Source organism: Mrakia frigida (assembly GCF_051309035.1).
Source record: "Mrakia frigida strain ATCC 22029 unplaced genomic scaffold BDY24scaffold_3, whole genome shotgun sequence".
NCBI lineage: Eukaryota > Fungi > Basidiomycota > Tremellomycetes > Cystofilobasidiales > Mrakiaceae > Mrakia > Mrakia frigida.
Window position 1 is genome coordinate 895,019 of NW_027481278.1, and position 17,243 is coordinate 912,261.

The following is a 17,243-nucleotide window of genomic DNA, read 5'->3' on the forward strand; positions in this document are numbered from 1 at the left end:
GACGGGCCTTCGCTGCCGAGAGAATGCGAAGAGTAGGTGTTTCATGAGATAGCATTACTAGCATAAGTCAGCGTCTGTGAGGTGTAAAAGCATACCCGAGGGCTTGAGGCGCGAGGAAGAGTGCTGGTGTCGGAGGGAAGAGATCGCTTGGAAGCCGCCGCCCTCGAGGGCTCAAAAGCTGGAACGGCTTCACTTCTCGCCATCTTGAACTGTTGGGAGCTCTACTGAGGTACTGAACAGTCCAAAAAGATCAACGAGCTATTCGAGAGAGTCGTGGGGTGAAAGTTGAGGGCGACTCGTCGAAATCGAAAAGTGCGAGCTCAACTTTCCTCCCTTCCTTCCCCTTCAACGCCGACACACCCCAGGACCTCGATATCACAAGCCAACGACACCAGGGTTGTCAGAAACAGCTCAGCACTACTCTACGCCCCTATTGAGAGCAGCTCTTCAATGAGTTTCCCTTGCCTCCTACCTCGGATCGCTCTCGCCCCTGCTCGTTCAGCTTCCTCCTCCTCCTTCGTCTCTTCGTCTCGCCTCTCCTCCTCCGCCCGGTCTCTCTCTTCTTCTATCAGCTCGTTGAAATCATTCAGCATACACAACCCTGTACGTCTGACTTCTTGTTTTGAAGCCTTGAGCTGCGATACTGATCTGCCGAACGTCTTTTTTATAATGTCGTCTCTTCCAGACTCGTTCTCTCTTTGCCTCCTCCTCCCCTCCTCGTCTATCAAGATCCTACTCTACCCCGAAAACAACTTCCAAGTCGAAACCTCGGACTGCGTCGCCACCCTCAGCTACTCCCAAACTCTACTCTCCTCGGAAACCTCCCCCGCCTCCTTCGCCCAGCTCGACTCCTCCCTCGACCCGACCAGCTCCCTCCTCCTCGCCCAAAGCTTCACCAACTCGGACGAAGCCTTCATCTCCAGCAACTCTTCCCCCACGAGTAATTCCAACTCACCTCTTTCTACGCTGGGAGGCGCTCAATGCTCGTCCACGTTCGTCGTTGAGCAGGGAGGAGAAGCAGGAGAAGGACGCCCTCTCGAAGCAGGGACTCTGGGCACAACGGATCGAACTCTACCGACTCTATAGTTTGGAGCAGGGATACGTGCCGATGGATGGAAGCTCTTCCAACGCTGAACTGAAGAGCTGGTGGGAGGAGGTAGGGAAGAAGACGCTCAAGGGGAGAGAAGTCTGGGACGAGTTCGTCGTCACTCGTCCCGTTCGCTCTCCTTCGTCTTCTCCCAACGAGATCACTTTGGGAACGTTCAAGCCGACAGTCGATGATGGGTTTCGAGGTCTTTTCCCTCTCTCCGTGAGTCTTGCGCTCTATCTGTCTCCTACCTCGAGCAGGAATCTTTTTCTGACCGGCCCACATTTGGTTTCCCCTTTCGTCTCGCTCAGATCACCCTCGGCAGCACTTTTCTCCTCTACCTCGGTGCTGCTTACGCCACCCAGGAGGTGGAGAGCAGATGCGATCCTTCTGGAGCTGTAAGCTTCCTTCCTGGACGATAGTCTAGCTCTCGGTCGCTGACCGACGCGTCCTTTCGCTTTCCTCCTCCCTCTCACAGGTGGCGGTTGTGCTCGGACCCTTTGAAGGATGGCTCAACGCAACGCTCTTTTTAGGAACCGTAGCCAGTGCTGTCTTCCTCGTGAAGGCAGCCGGGTCGAGGCCTGGATCGTCGCGTTCGTTGCTGGGTGCTCTGGATCGCTTCTTCGTCGTCGACTGGACCCCTTTCAGAAGGTCCTATGCTCACGGCTGGGCTTTGCCGTTCGGGTTCGTACCCTACGCTCTTCCTCCGCTCCTCTTCTTCCTTCCACCATGCTCGAAAACCTGACGACGGCTCGCCTTTCCTTTCTTCAGACACGCCGACTCCAATCACCTCTTCGCAAACCTACGGGTTCTGGTCCTCTTCGGTTCGTTTCGATAGCTCAATGCTTCGACCATTTCTCTGACCTTTCGTTTCTCTTCTTCAGGCTTTCTCGCCTATCCCTTCTTCGACGAGCGGGGACTCTGGGCCTTCTTGAAACAACACAGCGCGTGGCCATATCTCCGTTCGTTCCTCCCGCTCTCTCCGTCTCGCTCTTGAAATTGTACGCTGATTCTTCTTTCGTTCCTTCAGTCGGTATTCCTGGATCGATCAACTCCAGCTGGGCTATCTCTGGACCTTCTGATGAAGTAGCAGAACCGAAGAAAACCTCGATCGGCGCTTTCCACTTCCTCGTCTTCTGCGTCGCCAGTGTGTTCAAATTCGCTCTGCCCTTCCCCCGTGTCTCTTCAACTGACCCTGGCTTTTTCTCCTCAGCCTGCGTCGTCGAACCCGTCATTCGACAGGTCCATCACTCCTTCATTGTTCTTCCTCGAGCTCAAAAGCAGATCCTTCGACTGCTCCAAAATCCCTCTGAGGTCCGCTCTCTCACTCCCGCCTGGTTCTTCATCCCCAAGGCCAAGAAGATCTACCTCGCCGAGACCATTCAAGCTACCTTCAAAGCCCAAGGGACGGTTGGAATGTCCTTGACTCCGTTCGCACTCTCCAGTCTTTCGTTTCTCCAGATGGCCGTCGTGAGTGCTTCTTTCCGCCCTTCGTCTTGCTCCGTCGACTGACCTCGTTATCCCCTCGTTCTCGAACCAAACAGAACTGGCATCCGATCTACCTCCCGTTCCAATACTACGCCTTCAAGTTCATCAAGAAGGACCTTCAGCGGACGTACGAGACGAGGAGAGACGGAGTCAACTCGAATCACAACACAGCCATTCTCTTCGGGGTGGTCTACTTCTTCGTCGGCGTGAGTGCTCAGTCCTATCTCTTCTCGTGCCAATGCGACATGCTGACCTACTCCTTCTTTCGTAGGACAACGTTTGGGAGTGGTTCCTCGACAAGGCGTCGCGTCTTCGAACCTGGCTCGGAATCGAGGCAAGTTTCCCTTTCGTTCGAGCTCGTTCTCGTTGGTGCGGCCTCGATGCTGACTCTTCGAACCTTTTATCCCTTCCTAGACGAAGCTGGCTCCTCCAGAGGAAGCTGCAGAGTCTCCTGTGCGATCGAAGGACGAGGTCGAGGTCGCGGTCGAGGAGGGGAGGTGAGTCGCGTCGATCAAAGTCTTTTCGGCGTCTTTCCGAAGCTGAACCCTCCTTCTTCTTCGTCCATCGCAAAGTCTCATCGGCTAGGGTCTTTCCAGATTTACGTAGTCGATCGGTTTCTCTTCGCTCGTCTCTCTCATCGTCGTTTCTACTCGCCCCGACAATGCGACTCGATCCTGTTCCCTTTGTTTTTCTCGTTCGTTCCCTAGCTTAGCCGTCGACAGCTGTCTTCGTCTCGTTTCTATGCACTGCGATGATCTTGCGTCCCCTCGGTCGTTGTATGTTTCGAGAAGTCATGAGAAGAGAAGTCAAGAAGAGAAAGAAGGAGAGAGCAAGGCAAGAACATAACTAGACTAGATTGTGGGGAGTGGGTAGATACGAGTCAATAATCGAAAGAGGAGGGTCCCAGTCGGGGGAGCGGTAGAGTAAGGTAGAGGTTTGGAGTTGTTTCTTATCGTCGAACCTCGTCCTGCTCGTCGTACGAGGAGTCGATTCCACCCCTGTCGAAGCGAAGAGAAGGAAAGGAAGCAGGTCAGCTAAAGTCCTGCAAATGCTCAAGCAGTGTTGATACGAACATCAAGAGCTTGACAAGCCACAGCTCGGGGGTGAGGTCCATTCCACTCTTCTGCATCATCTCAGCCTGCAGGGGAAAAGGAAGGAAGAGAGGGTCGAGACGAAGTCAGCTCAGAAATCGACTTCATCTGGCTTGTTTTGGGATGTATGGTTTGAGGAAGTCGAGGTCTATACGTACCTGCTCAGACTCGTAGTTGGAGGTGACTGTTTGAAGAAGACAGCGAAGATGGAAAGGGGAGAGGGTGACGGGAAGTCAGCTCGTGCTTCGACTTCGTCGACGTCGGGTCATTCAGAACTTAGACGGCTCAAGAACAGAAAAATACGTACCATCGACAAGTCCACCGATCGTAGGGTGAGAGTCGAGCTCTCCGAGGAAAGCTTGAGCCTGTTCGAGGAAAGGAAAACAGAGTCAGCGCGTCGTCCTTCCTCTTCCTCCTCCTCGTCGTTCCCTTCGGACGGAAAAGGCACGTACCTTCAAATCGTTTCCGACCTGAGCAAACTGGTAGCTGACGGCGTCGGGTCCGTATCTGGTTCGCTGAAGTTCCGAGTTCGTGTTCGAGATAACTCGGAAGATCTGAGGGAGAGAAACACGAGAAGTTCGGAGGGCGTTCGAGGTCAGTCTTCCACCCGAACAGCAGGACAGGACGAAGAAATCTAGAACGAACGTGATCTCGAGCTTCTCCGGCGGGAGTTCCCTGTTGAATCGTAAGAAGATGGAAGTCAGAAAGCGAGCGGTGGAAGAGGAGAAACGAAGAACGCGAGAGGGAGACGAACGTCGGTCTGGGAAAGATGGAGAAGGAGAGAAGAGGGTCAGCGAGACTTCGAAGGAGAGCCCTGAATCCTTCTCGAAGACTCACGATGGCCTGAAAAAAGGGAAGAAGGAGAGAAGATGATCAGCGAAACTTCAAGGGAGAATGTGATGAATCGTTCTCAAACTTACAATTATGAGGACGGGTTTCTGGAGCCTTCCTGCTCGAGCAGGTCCGAGGAGAAGAGGCTGGATGACTTTCTTATCCATGCTGGTACCCAAGGGAGTCAGCCCCGAGTACTTGATGTTGCCCAAAAGAGCGAGAGCGGCCTGCTCGGTCGCGATGTTGTTTCCCTCGACATTGGAGTTGAGGAACCTGACCTGGATACCGTCGGCGTCCAAGAGACCAGTAACGAAAGCGACTCGACTCAAGATGAGCTTCAAGTCGTCGATTCGCTCTCCTCCCTCCTCGAAGGCCATGGATCCGGAGTCGTCAACGAGGATCACGACGTCGAACAGGGCCAATTTTAAGAGATCGGTGGCCAACTCCTTGGGCATGCTCCAGTTGGTGGCGATCGTGTCCAAAGCTCCACTTTGAGCGACCTTCTGAGCGATGGGTCCAAGGGATCCGGGAGGGTAGAAGGCGGAGAGGTTTTGCTGTCGGAAAGAGGGAACGCGTGAGTCTTGTTCGTTTGCTCCTTCTCCTTTCCAACGAGTTGCGAAGATAGTGCTTACGTCCTGAACACACTGCTGAAGGATGCTCTCAACTTGTCGAGGATCCATGGAACCTCCAGATCCGCCGTGCTGCTGCTGCTGCTGCTGAGGAGGAGGAGCTCTGCGACGTCCAAGACCGGGAGGAGAAGCGATTAGAACTTCGAATCGTTTCGCCTCGAACGGAAATGGTGCGACTCACCCGTACTGCTGCTGCTGCTGTCCCTGGGGAGGCTGACCGTACGACTGCTGACCAGGAGGGGGACCAGGAGGAGCTCTGTTTGGATTTCGAACGAAGGACGGAGCGATCAGAAATCGGACGAGCTCTTCGATCAACCGAGATCGACTCACCCGTACTGTCCTTGCTGTCCTTGCTGACCCTGCTGACCCTGAGGAGGTTGTCCGTAAGACTGCTGTCCCTGAGGAGGCTGACCGTAGGATTGCTGACCGGGAGGAGGAGCACCAGGAGGAGCACTGAAGAAAGGAGAGGGAGAGAGGTCAACCTCCGAATCCGGCTGCCGTCGATGGGGGCCTCGAAAAGTGATGTATAGAAGCTGAAATCAAACGTACCCGTACTGCTGACCAGAAGAAGGAGGAGCACTGAAGAGGCGAAGGCAAGGAAACGTGTGAAAATTAGCTTGGCGAAGGTCGAAAGAACAAAGGAGGATGACGAGGGGGGGAGGAGGGAGGGAAGGAAGGCGGGAGAACGAAAACGAACCCGTAGGATTGCTGAGGCTGCCCTCCGGGAGCTCTGTAAGATCAAGACGAAGATGGAAAAGCTAGTCAGCTCTCTGAACATTCGTCTGAAAGACTTTCGGAAGGAAGGAGGGGAAGGAGAGGCGAGCGCACCCAGGAGTAGGTCGTCCCGCTGGAGGAGCAGGAGGTTGTCCGTACTGCTGCTGCTGTTGCTGAGGAGGGGGAGCACCGTAAGACTGCTGCTGCTGTCCACCTCCGGGAGCAGCTCCAGCTCCACCTTGAGCGGCCTGAGCGGCAGCCATCTTTGAAGCGAGTCCTGCGAGAAACAAGAGAAAGAAGGAAGGAGATGGTGGAGATCAGCTCTCGTTCACTCTCTTCGCTTTGAAGCCCTCGACTTCAAGGATCTCTGGAACTAAACTAACCCATGTTGATTAGTTGTGTTTGAGGGTGGGGTAGGTGTGGGAAAGGGTGGTGGATGGGGTTTGGGAGGTTGTTGTGGTTGGAATCAAGAAGGATGCCAGGCGAGAACGGAAGGGGCTGAGCACGAAAGAAAGGGCGGAGTTCGAATAAAGTGGGCCGGGGGAAACGTCAGAGCCCAGAAAATTTATAAAAATGGTAGCAGAGACCGCGAAGGGCTGCTTTTGAAAGTGGTTGAATCGATATAGAGTCATCGTAAAGATCCGTCAAAGAGAAAGCTAAGGCGAGAAGAGACACCAAAGAGGGCCCAAGAGAGGGAGGACGCGACGCGCTTCCTGCAGCTCGTCTTCCAGAAGGACCGATACTACGAGCTAGACTGATCTACGTCCAGACTTTTGTAGGGATTCCAGCAACGTTGATCTCCAAATCCTTCCTCTCAGCACCCTGAGCGGTCGCCCCCTGCCCGGCGCTCTCCTGCCTGTCCCTCTCCTGCTGTGAGAAGATGTGTCTCTGCCTCTCCTTGACCCAAGCTTCGAAAGCGAACAGAAGTCGAGGTCAGCTCTGAGAACAAGAATAGGCGAACGGAGGGAGATAGCTGCTCACTCTCGATCGTGATGGGCTTCGTTTCGTGAGGCAGATCCTTCACTTTCTCGTAGAGACCCTCACTCGCCAAAACGGGAGAGTCCTCCACGGCCTTGACGAGAACGTGGTTGTTGGGTCGGACGAAGTAGAGCTAGAAGCAGAAGTAGAAAGGAAGAGGTGAGCGGATCTGAGCGAGAGGAAACGACGCGACTGAGACAGACACTCACGACTCCGATTCGGTCAAATTTAGCCTGATCAACTTGAGGAGCGATGACTCGGTGGACTGATGACTTGAGGTAAGTTCCAGAGAGGAGGTCGAGAGTGTCGGCGATGTTGACGGCTGGAGGAGACCGAAAAGAAGAAAGGTCAAAAGAGGAGATGGGAAAGACGCGTCGAAAGGGAGGAGACCCACTGATGGATCCGGCGAGAGGCTTGACGAAGTGCCAGGTTCCATCGTGAGCGAGGACTTGGCTAAGATGATCAGAAGCAATTCCGAGAGATCAGCTCTAATCTCGGCAGGGAAGTGAAGGCAAGAAAGAGAACGCACAGGCCCAAAACAGGCTGTCGGAAAAGAAGAGTGACGGATCCGAGATCCGTGTGACCCTGGGTATACAATCCTGTAGCTTTGGCATTTTCCTCTTCGGATCGAGCCTTGTACTTCATGTATCGAAGGTCTGGAAAGGTTGAGGGAAGAGGAAAAAGAGGTTAGCGAGACTCCGAGAGACACACGACGCGACGACCAAAAAACGAGGGAACTCTAGACTCGGTCTGGTTCGAGACTAGGGAACTCACGATCTTCGCTCTTCTCGTCGTACTGATGTCGGGAGACGAAGTAGTTCTCGTCCTTGAGCTCTAGGACGATGGCAAAGAGGACGAGAAGCTTCTCAATCACGTTGGTGTGGACGTCCTTCCCGAACTGCTTGATCTCGTCCCAGTTCTTCACGATGGGAGAAGGGTGATGAGAGTGAAAGTCGTCGAACTGAGGCGTGAACTGGAAAGCGGAGGAGAGCAACAAGATAAATGTCAGACTTCGAGGAAAAACGATGTTGACGATTCGCAGAAGAGTATGTAGGGGTTAGAACGTACCTTCGGGATGTTGTACACTTCGATGTTCTTTCCTCGGTAGGTAGGCGTGACTTTGTCCTGCTCCTTGAAGCTGAAAAATAAGGCAGGAGAAGAAGCGACGCGTCAAGAGTCAGATCGGATCCGTCGGCTTTTCTCTTCCTGTTCGCTCGAATGATTTTGGACTCACTGTTTCAACTCTCTTCCAGTGTAACCGTTGTATCCTCCGTTGGCGTGATCAGCGGCGAAGGGCTAAAATGAAGACGACGAAGAGGAAAAAAGTCAACGAGATGCTTTTCCGACGAGAGTGGAACGACGGAGACGCGACGTACCTCCTTCTCCTCAAAGGGAAGATCGAAGAACTGTGTGAAACAACGACGGATTGGAGTGGGTAAGGAAGGGAGATGAGACGATGTCGATATTGAGCGAAGATGGACGAGGCGAGGAGTTGAACGCGTGAGCGACGCACCTCCTTTCCAATCGCAAACTGCTTGTCCACTCGCTCCTGGGAGATACCGAAGTTGGTGACGTAGAAGAAGCCTGAGAGTTTTCGAAGGTGCGAAAGGTTCAACGTCAGGCACTGCTGAAGCTTGGAAAACAGCGAGGGGAAGAGCGACGAGAGATAGAAGACGAGACCGAGACTCACCGACGGAATGCACTCCGTCCTTCATTCAAAACCAGTACGAAGAAAGAAGAGAACTTAGAAGAGTCAGCGAACCCGAAGAGATGTTGCTTCGGCTCGATCCGAGAGTCGAGCGATGGGCTGAATGAAGGTATCCGCAACTTACCTTCAATTGCCTTGCAAGTTCCTCCTTTCCTCCAGGCTCGTCAAACTTCGACAGGTCGATGTTCACCAAGTCGGCGTAGGCCACTATCAACTCAAACCCAACGCAGGTCAGCTTCAGAAATCCAACTCGAACGAGAACAGCACAAGAAGCTCACGGTTGAGGACTTGAGTTTCAGGGAGAGTCGAATAAGAATGCTCGGCGGTTCCGTAGATCTGTTCGGTGGTGGCCATCTTTGAGAGAAGGAAGAACTGATGGTGGTGGTTGATGAAGAAAGAAGACGAAGAAGGAAACGAGCGCTCAAGTGCTCAAGAGAGAGAGGATTGGGAGTCAGCATGAGTGGGGTCGAGAGGCGAATTGCGTCTTTCGGAGATGGGCAGCTTTGGTTTCGTTCAATGGCGATCTTTTCTCTCGTCTTCGTGCCGAGAAAGGAAGAGAGTCGGCTGAGGAATAGAGAAGAGGGAAGAGTGGGCGCGCATTCGAGAGTGATGGATTCTACAGGAGAAGAAAAGAGAGGAGCGGTGGGACGAGAAAGCGGGCGACGCGTCAAGGTTCTTCTCCTCGTCGTTTCGTTCTCTTCTCAAAGTCTTCTCCGAACCTCCACCTCCGGATCTCCTCCCGACGTACTCAAATGACGGTTAATGACGAGTTAGTAAGAGTCAGCAAGCTGAGCCTGCCGAAAGGTCGCCGCCAATCTTGTTTCGACCGCGTCTCTTCCTCCCTCTTCATCCCTCCTCCTTTGCTTCTTCGACCTCCCACGATCGTCCTTAGACCAGACGGATACCCTTGTTTGCCTTCCCACTCTCGAACGATAAGGTCGTACCGCCATAGGATCAAGGACAGAGGAGAAAGCGAAAAATAATCGTCGCGAACCATCACCTTCCCCTGCTCTTCCTTCCTCCTTCCCACCACGCCTGAAAACAAGAAAAGGTAAAGCAAACAAGGGGAACGGAAAGAGGGGCAGAAGAAGCTAAGCAAAGAAGCAAACGAAGAATGCAAATGAGGAAAGAAAAAATGAGTGGGAGGAAGGGAGGTGAAGCGCGGAGGACGACGAGGAGAGGTTGAGGGAAAGCGAGAACCGAAGAGTGGTGGGAAAACGGAGTTGGTGAAAAGGAGTGAGGAGTGAGGTAGACCGAGGGAGGTTGAAGACTGGCGACGCGTCGAACGAGGAAGAACAAAGAAAGGCTCAGCGACGGGGACGAGAAGGAGAAAAGGCGACCAACTCACAAATCCTGAAGAAACGAAATCAAGCAAACTGCATCTACTGTCCCTCCATCTTCACATCCAGAACGAGAACGCCTTCCCGACCATCCCGAGAATCCCTCCCTCCGCTTCCCTCCTCGCAGCCTCTCTCACCACCTCCCCAGCCCCAGGTCCGGCTCTAGCAACAGTAGTAGTAGTAGAAGAAGAAGGAGTACTAGCAGTGGAAGAGGAAGAAAGCCGAGAATGTTTGCTCGCCCTAGCGTGAGAACGATCTTCCTCGTCCCCGTCTCGATCGTCTTGATGTCGCTTGCTGCTGCTGCCGTTCGAGCGAGAGGAAGAGGAGTGGGAGTTGCTCGAGTGGGAAGTGGAGTTGGTGGTGGTGGAGGAGGGGAGATGAGACAGGATGGTTGAGGAAACTCGGGAGGGCGAAGACGAGAGACGGGAAAGGTCGTAGCCTGCGGGAAGGGGAGGAAGGACTGCAAGAACCCAACGAGAAAAACCAAAAAGACAGGGGAGAGAAAAAAAGAGGTGAAGAAATGAGGTGGGTAGTGGTCGGGGTGGGCTAGTCAGTCGTCGAGCGCCCTCGAAAGCGTTAAAGGGGAAGGCGGGGTTGTGAAAACGGACCGCCTTGAGGACCTGGGTTGACCCTGGCTCGATGAGCGAGGTTCTCGATCAGAGAAAGGGACAGTCCAATCTTGTCGTCTTCTCGAGCGATTCGTTCGACGAGTCTGACGGCGGAAGAAACGGAAAGGAAAAGAGAGACGCGATCAGCTCGACCCATTTTCCTTTCCTTCCTTCCGTTCACCTCCATTTCTGCAGATTCCTTCACTCACCTCTGCGTCACTCCAGCCTTCATCTGCAACTCGACCGCTGCTCTCTTGGCCCCCTCCAACTCCCTTCTCAACGCATTCAGCTCCCTCTCCTGCTCTCCTTCCTTCCTCTTCGCCGCCCTCTTCACGAGATCCAGATGCCCCTCAGCCAGCTTCGCCTGAGCCGTCAGCTCGGCGAGCTTCATCTCTGCGAGTTTGAGCTTGGCAGCTAGGTCCCCGGCGGAGGTAGGAGGAGCGAAGAGGGACGGGGAGAGAGGAGGTGGAGGTCCTGACGCGACGGCGTTTCCGTTGACGGAGGTTTTGGCAGGGGACGCAGGTTTGGAAGGAGAAGGAAGAGCGGTAATAGGGAGGGTGGAAGGAGATGCTTTGTCGGGAGAGGGAGGGAAAGCTCTCATGGTTCCGTTGGAGGGAGGACCGGAGAGGTGGATCTCGGCGGTCGAGGACGACGGGTTGTTGTTGTGGTTGGCAGTCGAAGGGATCCGACTCGTAGGGAGTCCAGGGATGGTATCCGATCTCATCCCTCCTCGAGTTCCAGCAGGAGACCCAGCTCGTTCCTGATTTCCAGCGACGGGACTTCCTTGGTGGGAGGAGGACGACGACGACGACGGTTCGGGACCTCCTCCTCGAGAGTAATCGTTGTTGACGGCTCCGTTGAAGTTTGGGTTGATGAGAACTGGAGAAGGAGAAGAACCTCCTGAGCCATTGTGGCCGTGTCCGTTCCCACTTCCAAAGGCGTAAGGAGCGTTGGGTTGAGGTCCGTTGCTGAGGTGAGGGAGATGAGGACCTGCGAGACGGATCGAAGGCGAGGAGGAGGGAGGAGGAGGAGGTTGCTGGAAGGAAGGGAGGATTCGAGGACCTGAAGGAGGAGGTGGCAGGCTGTTTCGGCCGTTGTTGAGGGAGTGGGGGAGGGGAGCAGGAGGAAGAATGGCGCCTGGAAAGAAAGAAAAAGGAAGGGAAAGAACGAAAGGAAAGAAGAGAGGGTCAGCTCGAAAGACTCCGCCGTCGAAGAACGACGATTAAAAACATACCTGGAGGAAAGAAGGGTCTGCCGACTCTGGCTCGAGCGAACTCTACATGATCCAACGTGACTGCTGAGGGCTGCAGACCTTGAGGTACGATCTGAGTGGGTGTTTTGAGGAGTTCGGCGCAGAGTCTGGCCTGAGTTGGGGTTTGGAACGAGATGATGCAAAAGTGAGGATTCCGAGCTCCACTGGATCCATTCCGGATCGAAGTAACAGATCCAAGTCCTTTAACCATCCCGAAAACTACATGGCCAGCTCGATGAGATTCAGGGACTGAGAACGAGAAGGAGAAAGAGAGGAGGAGAGAGAGGTCAGCTGAGGCGGAAGGGGACGCTCGTTTCTCTACCAGAACCAGAGCGAAAAGGACAAAGAAGAGAAAGAGACGTACGACCACCGACGAAAACCTATTCGAGCAGAGCGAGTGAGAGAAAGGAGAGGAGGTCAGTCGAGAGAAAGAAGGAGGGAAGGAGCTCAAAACGAGCGAAGCACTCACGGATCGTTCCTGCCAGCTCGCACTATCGAGAGCCTCTGTAGCTGTCGTAGGAATGATGAGAGGAGCATCTGAGGCACCATCGGAAGAGGAAACGGAAGACATCGGGAAAAGAAAGGGAAGGGGAGAGGGTGGAAGTGAGAGGGAAGGGGGAGGAGGAGGTCAACTCGAGCGGACTGGGTGTCTCTTTTTCGTCGTCGAGGAAGAAAGGACCTTCCCGACCGAATCATCGACTTTCTATAGACAATGCTAGCTGAAGCTCGAGAGAAAGGCTCCCCTTGCTTTGTTCAAAGACAATTTTCTTAGCAAAATCGACTCGCTAAGGTTGTCCTTATTCGTCCTTCTTCCTCACGTCGCCTCCTCTCGTCGCTCTTTCCTCCCCTCCCGCATCGTAGAAGTACAAGAGCATGGCCCATCTCCCTCTCAGAACACGACAAAAACTACAACCAAAGATCCCCGCCCACTCCATTCCATCCCATCCAACCCTACGTCGTCCCCTTCAACGCAACCGCCTTCGAGTTGGGCATCTTCCGAGACTCCTTCTCGAAGTCCTCCAGGTCCTTCGGCGAAAAGAAGTGCGAAGCGGCTGTAGCGGCAAACGAGAAAGAGTCAATATGTGCGTGGGAAGACGCGAGAGGGAGCGGATTCGGATGGAGAAACGAGGGAAGGAAGACGTACATTCGAGCAACCACTCCTTCTTGATCTCCATAACGGACCTCGCAAACTCCTTGGACGTGAGGACGAGTTCGTAGTAGAGGATGAACCGAGGTGGAGGTTGAGCTTGGAAGAGGGAGGACGAAGGGTGGATGTGGATCGAAGTGTCTGAGCGGGACGAAGAAAACGAGTCAGTTCGATTTCGACGCGATTCGAGAGACGCAGGACTGAGAGACTCACTGTTTTTGGTAGTCCGGTATCCTCCGTCACGATGGAGACGAGCCTGAAGGAAAAGAAGGAGGAAGAAGAGACGATCAGGACTCGATTCGAAGCGGAAAGGACAGAGAGGGACGAACGGTGTTGTAGCTGTGAAAAGGAGGGAGAGAGGAGCGAAGATGTCAGTCGAGGGGTTCAAGGAGGTCACAAGATAGAAAATGAAAGGGACTAACAAGTAACCAGCAGTGATGGCCTTCTGGATCGGAATGATGTCGCTCGTGTTGGCGTTCGACTCAATCGTCACCTCGACTCGCTCACACAACGCCGCCAGCTGATCTCGGACATCCCGGACTCGACAGAGAGCTTTGTACTGCACGAAGTTCTGGTAGGGAAGAAGCGGGAAAGGGAGTAGGAAATGCGAGAGTCAGCGACAGGTCAAACGACGCGACGGAAGGGAGGGAGAGGGAAGGATGGAAGAGAACAAGCCCCCGGACTCACCTCGTAACACCACTGCTGCGAGTAATCAGTATCCCTCCAGGTCTCCCAGATGTTGAGAAGCGTGAAGTGGTCTCCCCCGGGCTTGACGAAGTTCTTGTGAGCGGCCTGAGCGTGAACCTTCTTGTCCTTCGGAATGTAGTAGAGCGAACTCGATTCTTGAAGCATCGAGATGATGGAGAGGACCTGAAACCAAAGGGAAGGTAGAAGAAGACGGAATCAGTCTCGAGAAAGGGAAGAGAGAGGGAGACTTCGGACGAAGAGGACGAGAACGAGGCGCGTCTGTCAAAAACTCACCTCGTCAGTACAGTGGTAATCCTCACTACAGATCACAGCCTTCGAAAGTTGAGGTTCCACCGGGAACTCTGCCATCCTTCTTCCCAACCTCGTCAACTCTCCCGTATGGTTCAGAGCACCGAGAGCGTAAAGCAGCTCGACACTCCTCATCACCGTTTCGGCTGCTGGAGGGTCGAGGAAGTCGAATCCGATGAGATCGTTGATTCCGAGGGACTTGAGGAGGAGAACGACGGAGGAGAGGTTGGTTCGTTGAATCTCGGGGACGGTGTTGGCTTCGAGTTCGTTGTTGAAAGCCCACTTGGTGTACAGACGGAAGCATTGACCGGCTCCAACTCGACCTGCTCGACCTGCTCGCTGGTTGGCTGCTGCTCGGGAGCACTGCAAAAGAGAGAAAATGAGAAGAAGATGGTCAGCTCGAGGAAGGGAGGGGTCATCGAGGTCGAAGAGGAGGAAGGTCGACTCACAGGAACGACGGTGAGAGAAGCCATGCCTGTCTTCGGGTTGTACGAGTTCTGCTTGACGAATCCAGGGTCGATAACGTAGACGACTCCTTCGATGGTGATGGAGGTTTCCGCGATGTTGGTGGCGAGAACGACCTTGGAACGGCAAAACGAAAGAGGAGTCAGACGCGTCGAATGAAATCGGCTCCAAGGGAGAAAGACGAGGACTCACCTTCCTAGCTCCCTCCGGTGTGGGCTCGAAAATCTTCGACTGAAGTTCACTCGGCAAGTTGGCGTAAATCGGAGCGATGATGAGCTCAGGAACCTTGTCTCCTAGGGCTTTCGAGGTCTCGGTGATGTTCTCGAGAGCGGCCTCGATCTCGTCTTGACCCTGCAGCGATGCGAAACGAACGAAAAGAAGTCAGCAAAAAGCTCAAGCGAAGAAAGAGAGGTCGAAGAAGGGACGAACGGTGAAGAAGACGAGGATATCTCCCTTGGGAGCGGTGACGTGGATCTGGAAGACGGTGGTGATGGCGGCGTGAAGGTAGTTGGCCTCGGGTTGAGCGGTGTATCGGATCTCGACAGGGAAACGACGACCGGGGACTGAGGAAGGATGAAAGCGAAGAGAAGGGAGGAGTCAGACGCGGCGAACAGAGCGAGGCGAGAAAGAGGAAAGGACGAGGACCAACCGTCGAAGATGGGAGCGTCGTCAAAGTACTCGGCGAACTTCTTCGCGTCGAGCGTAGCACTGGAAATGATGAGTCTCAGTTCAGGTCGGAATCGAGCGATGTCCTGAGAGAAATGAAAAGAACACAAGAAGATCAGCATTTGACGCGTCAAAAGAAAGAAGAGAAGAGAAGGAGTGACAAACTTTGACCAATCCGAATAAGATGTCCGTACTCAGCGTCCTCTCGTGAGCCTCGTCGATGATGATAGCAGAGTACTCCGACAACACAGGATCCGCCAAGAACAATCTCAACAGCATACCGTCCGTCATGTAGTGGAGAGCCGTCTTGTCGCTCGTGCAATCCTCGAATCGAATCGAGTATCCGACCTCGTTTCCGACTCGGACTCCGACCTCCTCTGCGACTCGAGCGGCGACCGACATGGCAGCGACTCGTCGAGGTTGAGTGCAGGCGACCTTAAGACCGTTCTTGCAGTAGCCGGCTTCCATGAGGTACTGAGGGAGTTGGGTCGTCTTCCCTGATCCAGTCTCGGCTTGAACGATGAGAATTTGATGCTCGGAGACGGCTTGGAGGAGTTCTTCTCGGAAGGCGTAGATGGGTAGTGATTTCCGGACGGCGTCGATGGATTCGGCTGAAGCGAGAATGGTAAAAGAACGCGTGGAGGAAGGAGGGAAGGGAGAAAGAGACGCGACGTCAGCAACGGACGAGACACGAGAACGAGAGAAGAAAGAAGAGACTCACCCTTCGTCGTAGCCTCCTTGATAGCCTGCTGTAACAGCTTGTCCTTCGCACTCATCTCTCCCTCTCCCTTGATGACTCCGTCGCTGAGGAAGGCGATCTGCTGGCTCTCGTCGAACACGAAGTCGTAGTCCTCCTCGATGACGACCTTGTCGAGCGCTCCCATCTTGTAGGTACTGTTGGCGGTCTGACTCTGCTCCCACTGATCGACATCCGTAACGAAGGCCTTGTCGTCCTTTTTGTTCTCCTCGTATCGCTTGTAGAGGACGTTCCTCTTCTTCTCCGAGTCGATCTTCCCTTGCTCCGTAATGTAATCGTCCGGGAGTTGGTAGCCGTCGTAGCCGTCGTCGATCTTCTGCCTCTCCTCCATCAACCTCAACACCTCCTTCTTCCTCTCGAGTTCCCTCTCCTCCTTCTTGGAGATCTTCATCCCTCGGAAGAGGTTCTCCTCGTCGATGATCTCGAGCTTGAGGAGGTCCATCTGTTGAGCTTCTCGTTTCTGGAGGTACTCCTGACGGGATCGTTCTCGAAGGGAGGGCATGGCCTGTTGTCGAGCTACCGTATCGTCTCCCAGTTGACGACGTTTGGCTGCTTCTGACTCGTTGGCGAGGGAGGATCGATCCGTGACGAGCTTCTTCGACTTGTCCTTGTCCTTCTCCCTGATCCGTTGAGCGAAAGCGTCCCTCTCCCGTTCGTCCTCGAGCCGTTCTCGTTCTCGACGTTCCTCGGGAGTTTCGTCTGCTGGAGGTGGAGGCGGGAGATCCGAGTCGTCGTCGTTTGGTGGTGGTGGAGGAGGAGATGCTCCTCGTTCGGCTTCCTCCTCGTCTTGACGTCTCCACTCGTCCTCCTCCTCCTCCCTCCTCCGTTTTCTGATCTGCTTCTCCTCCTCGTCCGACTCCCAAGCTCCGTCGTCATCGTCCCTCTTCCTGGTAGTAGATCCACGTTCCTTCTTGTCGAGCTTCTTCCTCTCGGACTTGTCGAGCTTCTTCTCCTTCTTCTCCCTCGACTTGCCCTTGTCCTTCTTGATCCCTCCTCCTGAAGCGATCTCCTCTTCGAGCAAGAGTCCGTATCGTTTCCCTGCGTCCTTAGAGCTGCTAGAAGACGCGCCTGGAAGAGCTGAGGAGGAGGCGAAGGCGGAGGAGGAAGAAGAGGAAGAGTGGGAGAGCTTGGATTTGGTGGTTCGAGGGATTCGGTCGTAGAGGGAGGAAGCGAAGTCCTTGGAGTCGGAGGAAGCTGGGAATCCAGCAGAGAGGAGGGATTGGAAGAGCTTGTCGGGAGTTTTGGCGGAAGAAGCTGTACATATAGAGAGAAGAAGGAGAAGTCAGACGCGAAGAAAGGAAGGAAGGAAGGGAAGGAGAAGAATGAGATCAAGCTCACCAATCGCTGCTACATACTCGACCATCGCTGATTCCGACATCCCCATGAGTTTGATGGCTCCATCCGAGATGAACTGCTTGGTAGAAGCGTCCATGCTGAAAGAGGCGAGGGATATCCTATAGAAAGACGGGTCGGGGTTGAGGTCAAC

The 17,243-nt window shown here is 54.1% G+C and overlaps 5 protein-coding genes across 5 annotated transcripts; 1 reads left to right on the forward strand and 4 right to left on the reverse strand.

Moving 5' to 3' along the window:
* The first annotated feature begins 349 nt into the window (after nt 1–349).
* Nucleotides 350–3,346, forward strand: BDY24DRAFT_377236 (uncharacterized protein). The gene is made up of 12 exons (XM_076638758.1): nt 350–603; nt 686–1,309; nt 1,399–1,485; nt 1,566–1,771; nt 1,859–1,911; nt 1,972–2,049; nt 2,118–2,234; nt 2,301–2,557; nt 2,632–2,781; nt 2,847–2,909; nt 2,990–3,072; nt 3,148–3,346. The coding sequence occupies exons 1-12, from the start codon at nt 451–453 to the stop codon at nt 3,158–3,160; spliced, it is 1,884 nt and encodes a 627-aa protein (XP_076500421.1). The 5' UTR covers nt 350–450; the 3' UTR covers nt 3,161–3,346.
* A 6-nt stretch (nt 3,347–3,352) lies between these two features.
* BDY24DRAFT_377238 (uncharacterized protein) lies at nt 3,353–5,197 on the reverse strand. The gene is made up of 8 exons (XM_076638759.1): nt 5,130–5,197; nt 4,587–5,051; nt 4,312–4,341; nt 4,119–4,220; nt 3,974–4,031; nt 3,825–3,850; nt 3,649–3,713; nt 3,353–3,573 (listed from the first exon to the last, which is right to left on the reverse strand). The coding sequence occupies exons 1-8, from the start codon at nt 5,175–5,177 to the stop codon at nt 3,525–3,527; spliced, it is 843 nt and encodes a 280-aa protein (XP_076500422.1). The 5' UTR covers nt 5,178–5,197; the 3' UTR covers nt 3,353–3,524.
* A 1,402-nt stretch (nt 5,198–6,599) lies between these two features.
* On the reverse strand, nt 6,600–8,880 carry BDY24DRAFT_412007 (uncharacterized protein; the record flags this gene model as incomplete). Its single annotated transcript, XM_076643002.1, has 13 exons — nt 6,600–6,748; nt 6,822–6,951; nt 7,028–7,140; nt 7,213–7,271; nt 7,348–7,474; nt 7,593–7,791; nt 7,887–7,956; nt 8,053–8,114; nt 8,195–8,224; nt 8,332–8,402; nt 8,509–8,527; nt 8,651–8,733; nt 8,805–8,880. 13 exons carry the CDS (start codon nt 8,878–8,880, stop codon nt 6,600–6,602), a joined length of 1,188 nt encoding a protein of 395 aa, XP_076500423.1.
* A 1,471-nt stretch (nt 8,881–10,351) lies between these two features.
* On the reverse strand, nt 10,352–11,429 carry BDY24DRAFT_164372 (uncharacterized protein). Its single transcript, XM_076636197.1, has 2 exons — nt 10,684–11,429; nt 10,352–10,578 (listed from the first exon to the last, which is right to left on the reverse strand). The coding sequence occupies exons 1-2, from the start codon at nt 11,196–11,198 to the stop codon at nt 10,443–10,445; spliced, it is 651 nt and encodes a 216-aa protein (XP_076500424.1). The 5' UTR covers nt 11,199–11,429; the 3' UTR covers nt 10,352–10,442.
* A 1,045-nt stretch (nt 11,430–12,474) lies between these two features.
* Nucleotides 12,475–17,232, reverse strand: BDY24DRAFT_347348 (putative pre-mRNA splicing factor). Its single transcript, XM_076637644.1, has 14 exons — nt 17,096–17,232; nt 15,722–17,011; nt 15,166–15,611; nt 14,984–15,086; nt 14,764–14,897; nt 14,527–14,685; nt 14,319–14,450; nt 13,855–14,232; nt 13,561–13,743; nt 13,296–13,444; nt 13,203–13,212; nt 13,087–13,129; nt 12,871–13,014; nt 12,475–12,778 (listed from the first exon to the last, which is right to left on the reverse strand). Exons 1-14 carry the CDS (start codon nt 17,187–17,189, stop codon nt 12,678–12,680), a joined length of 3,366 nt encoding a protein of 1,121 aa, XP_076500425.1. The 5' UTR covers nt 17,190–17,232; the 3' UTR covers nt 12,475–12,677.
* Nucleotides 17,233–17,243: the final 11 nt, after the last annotated feature.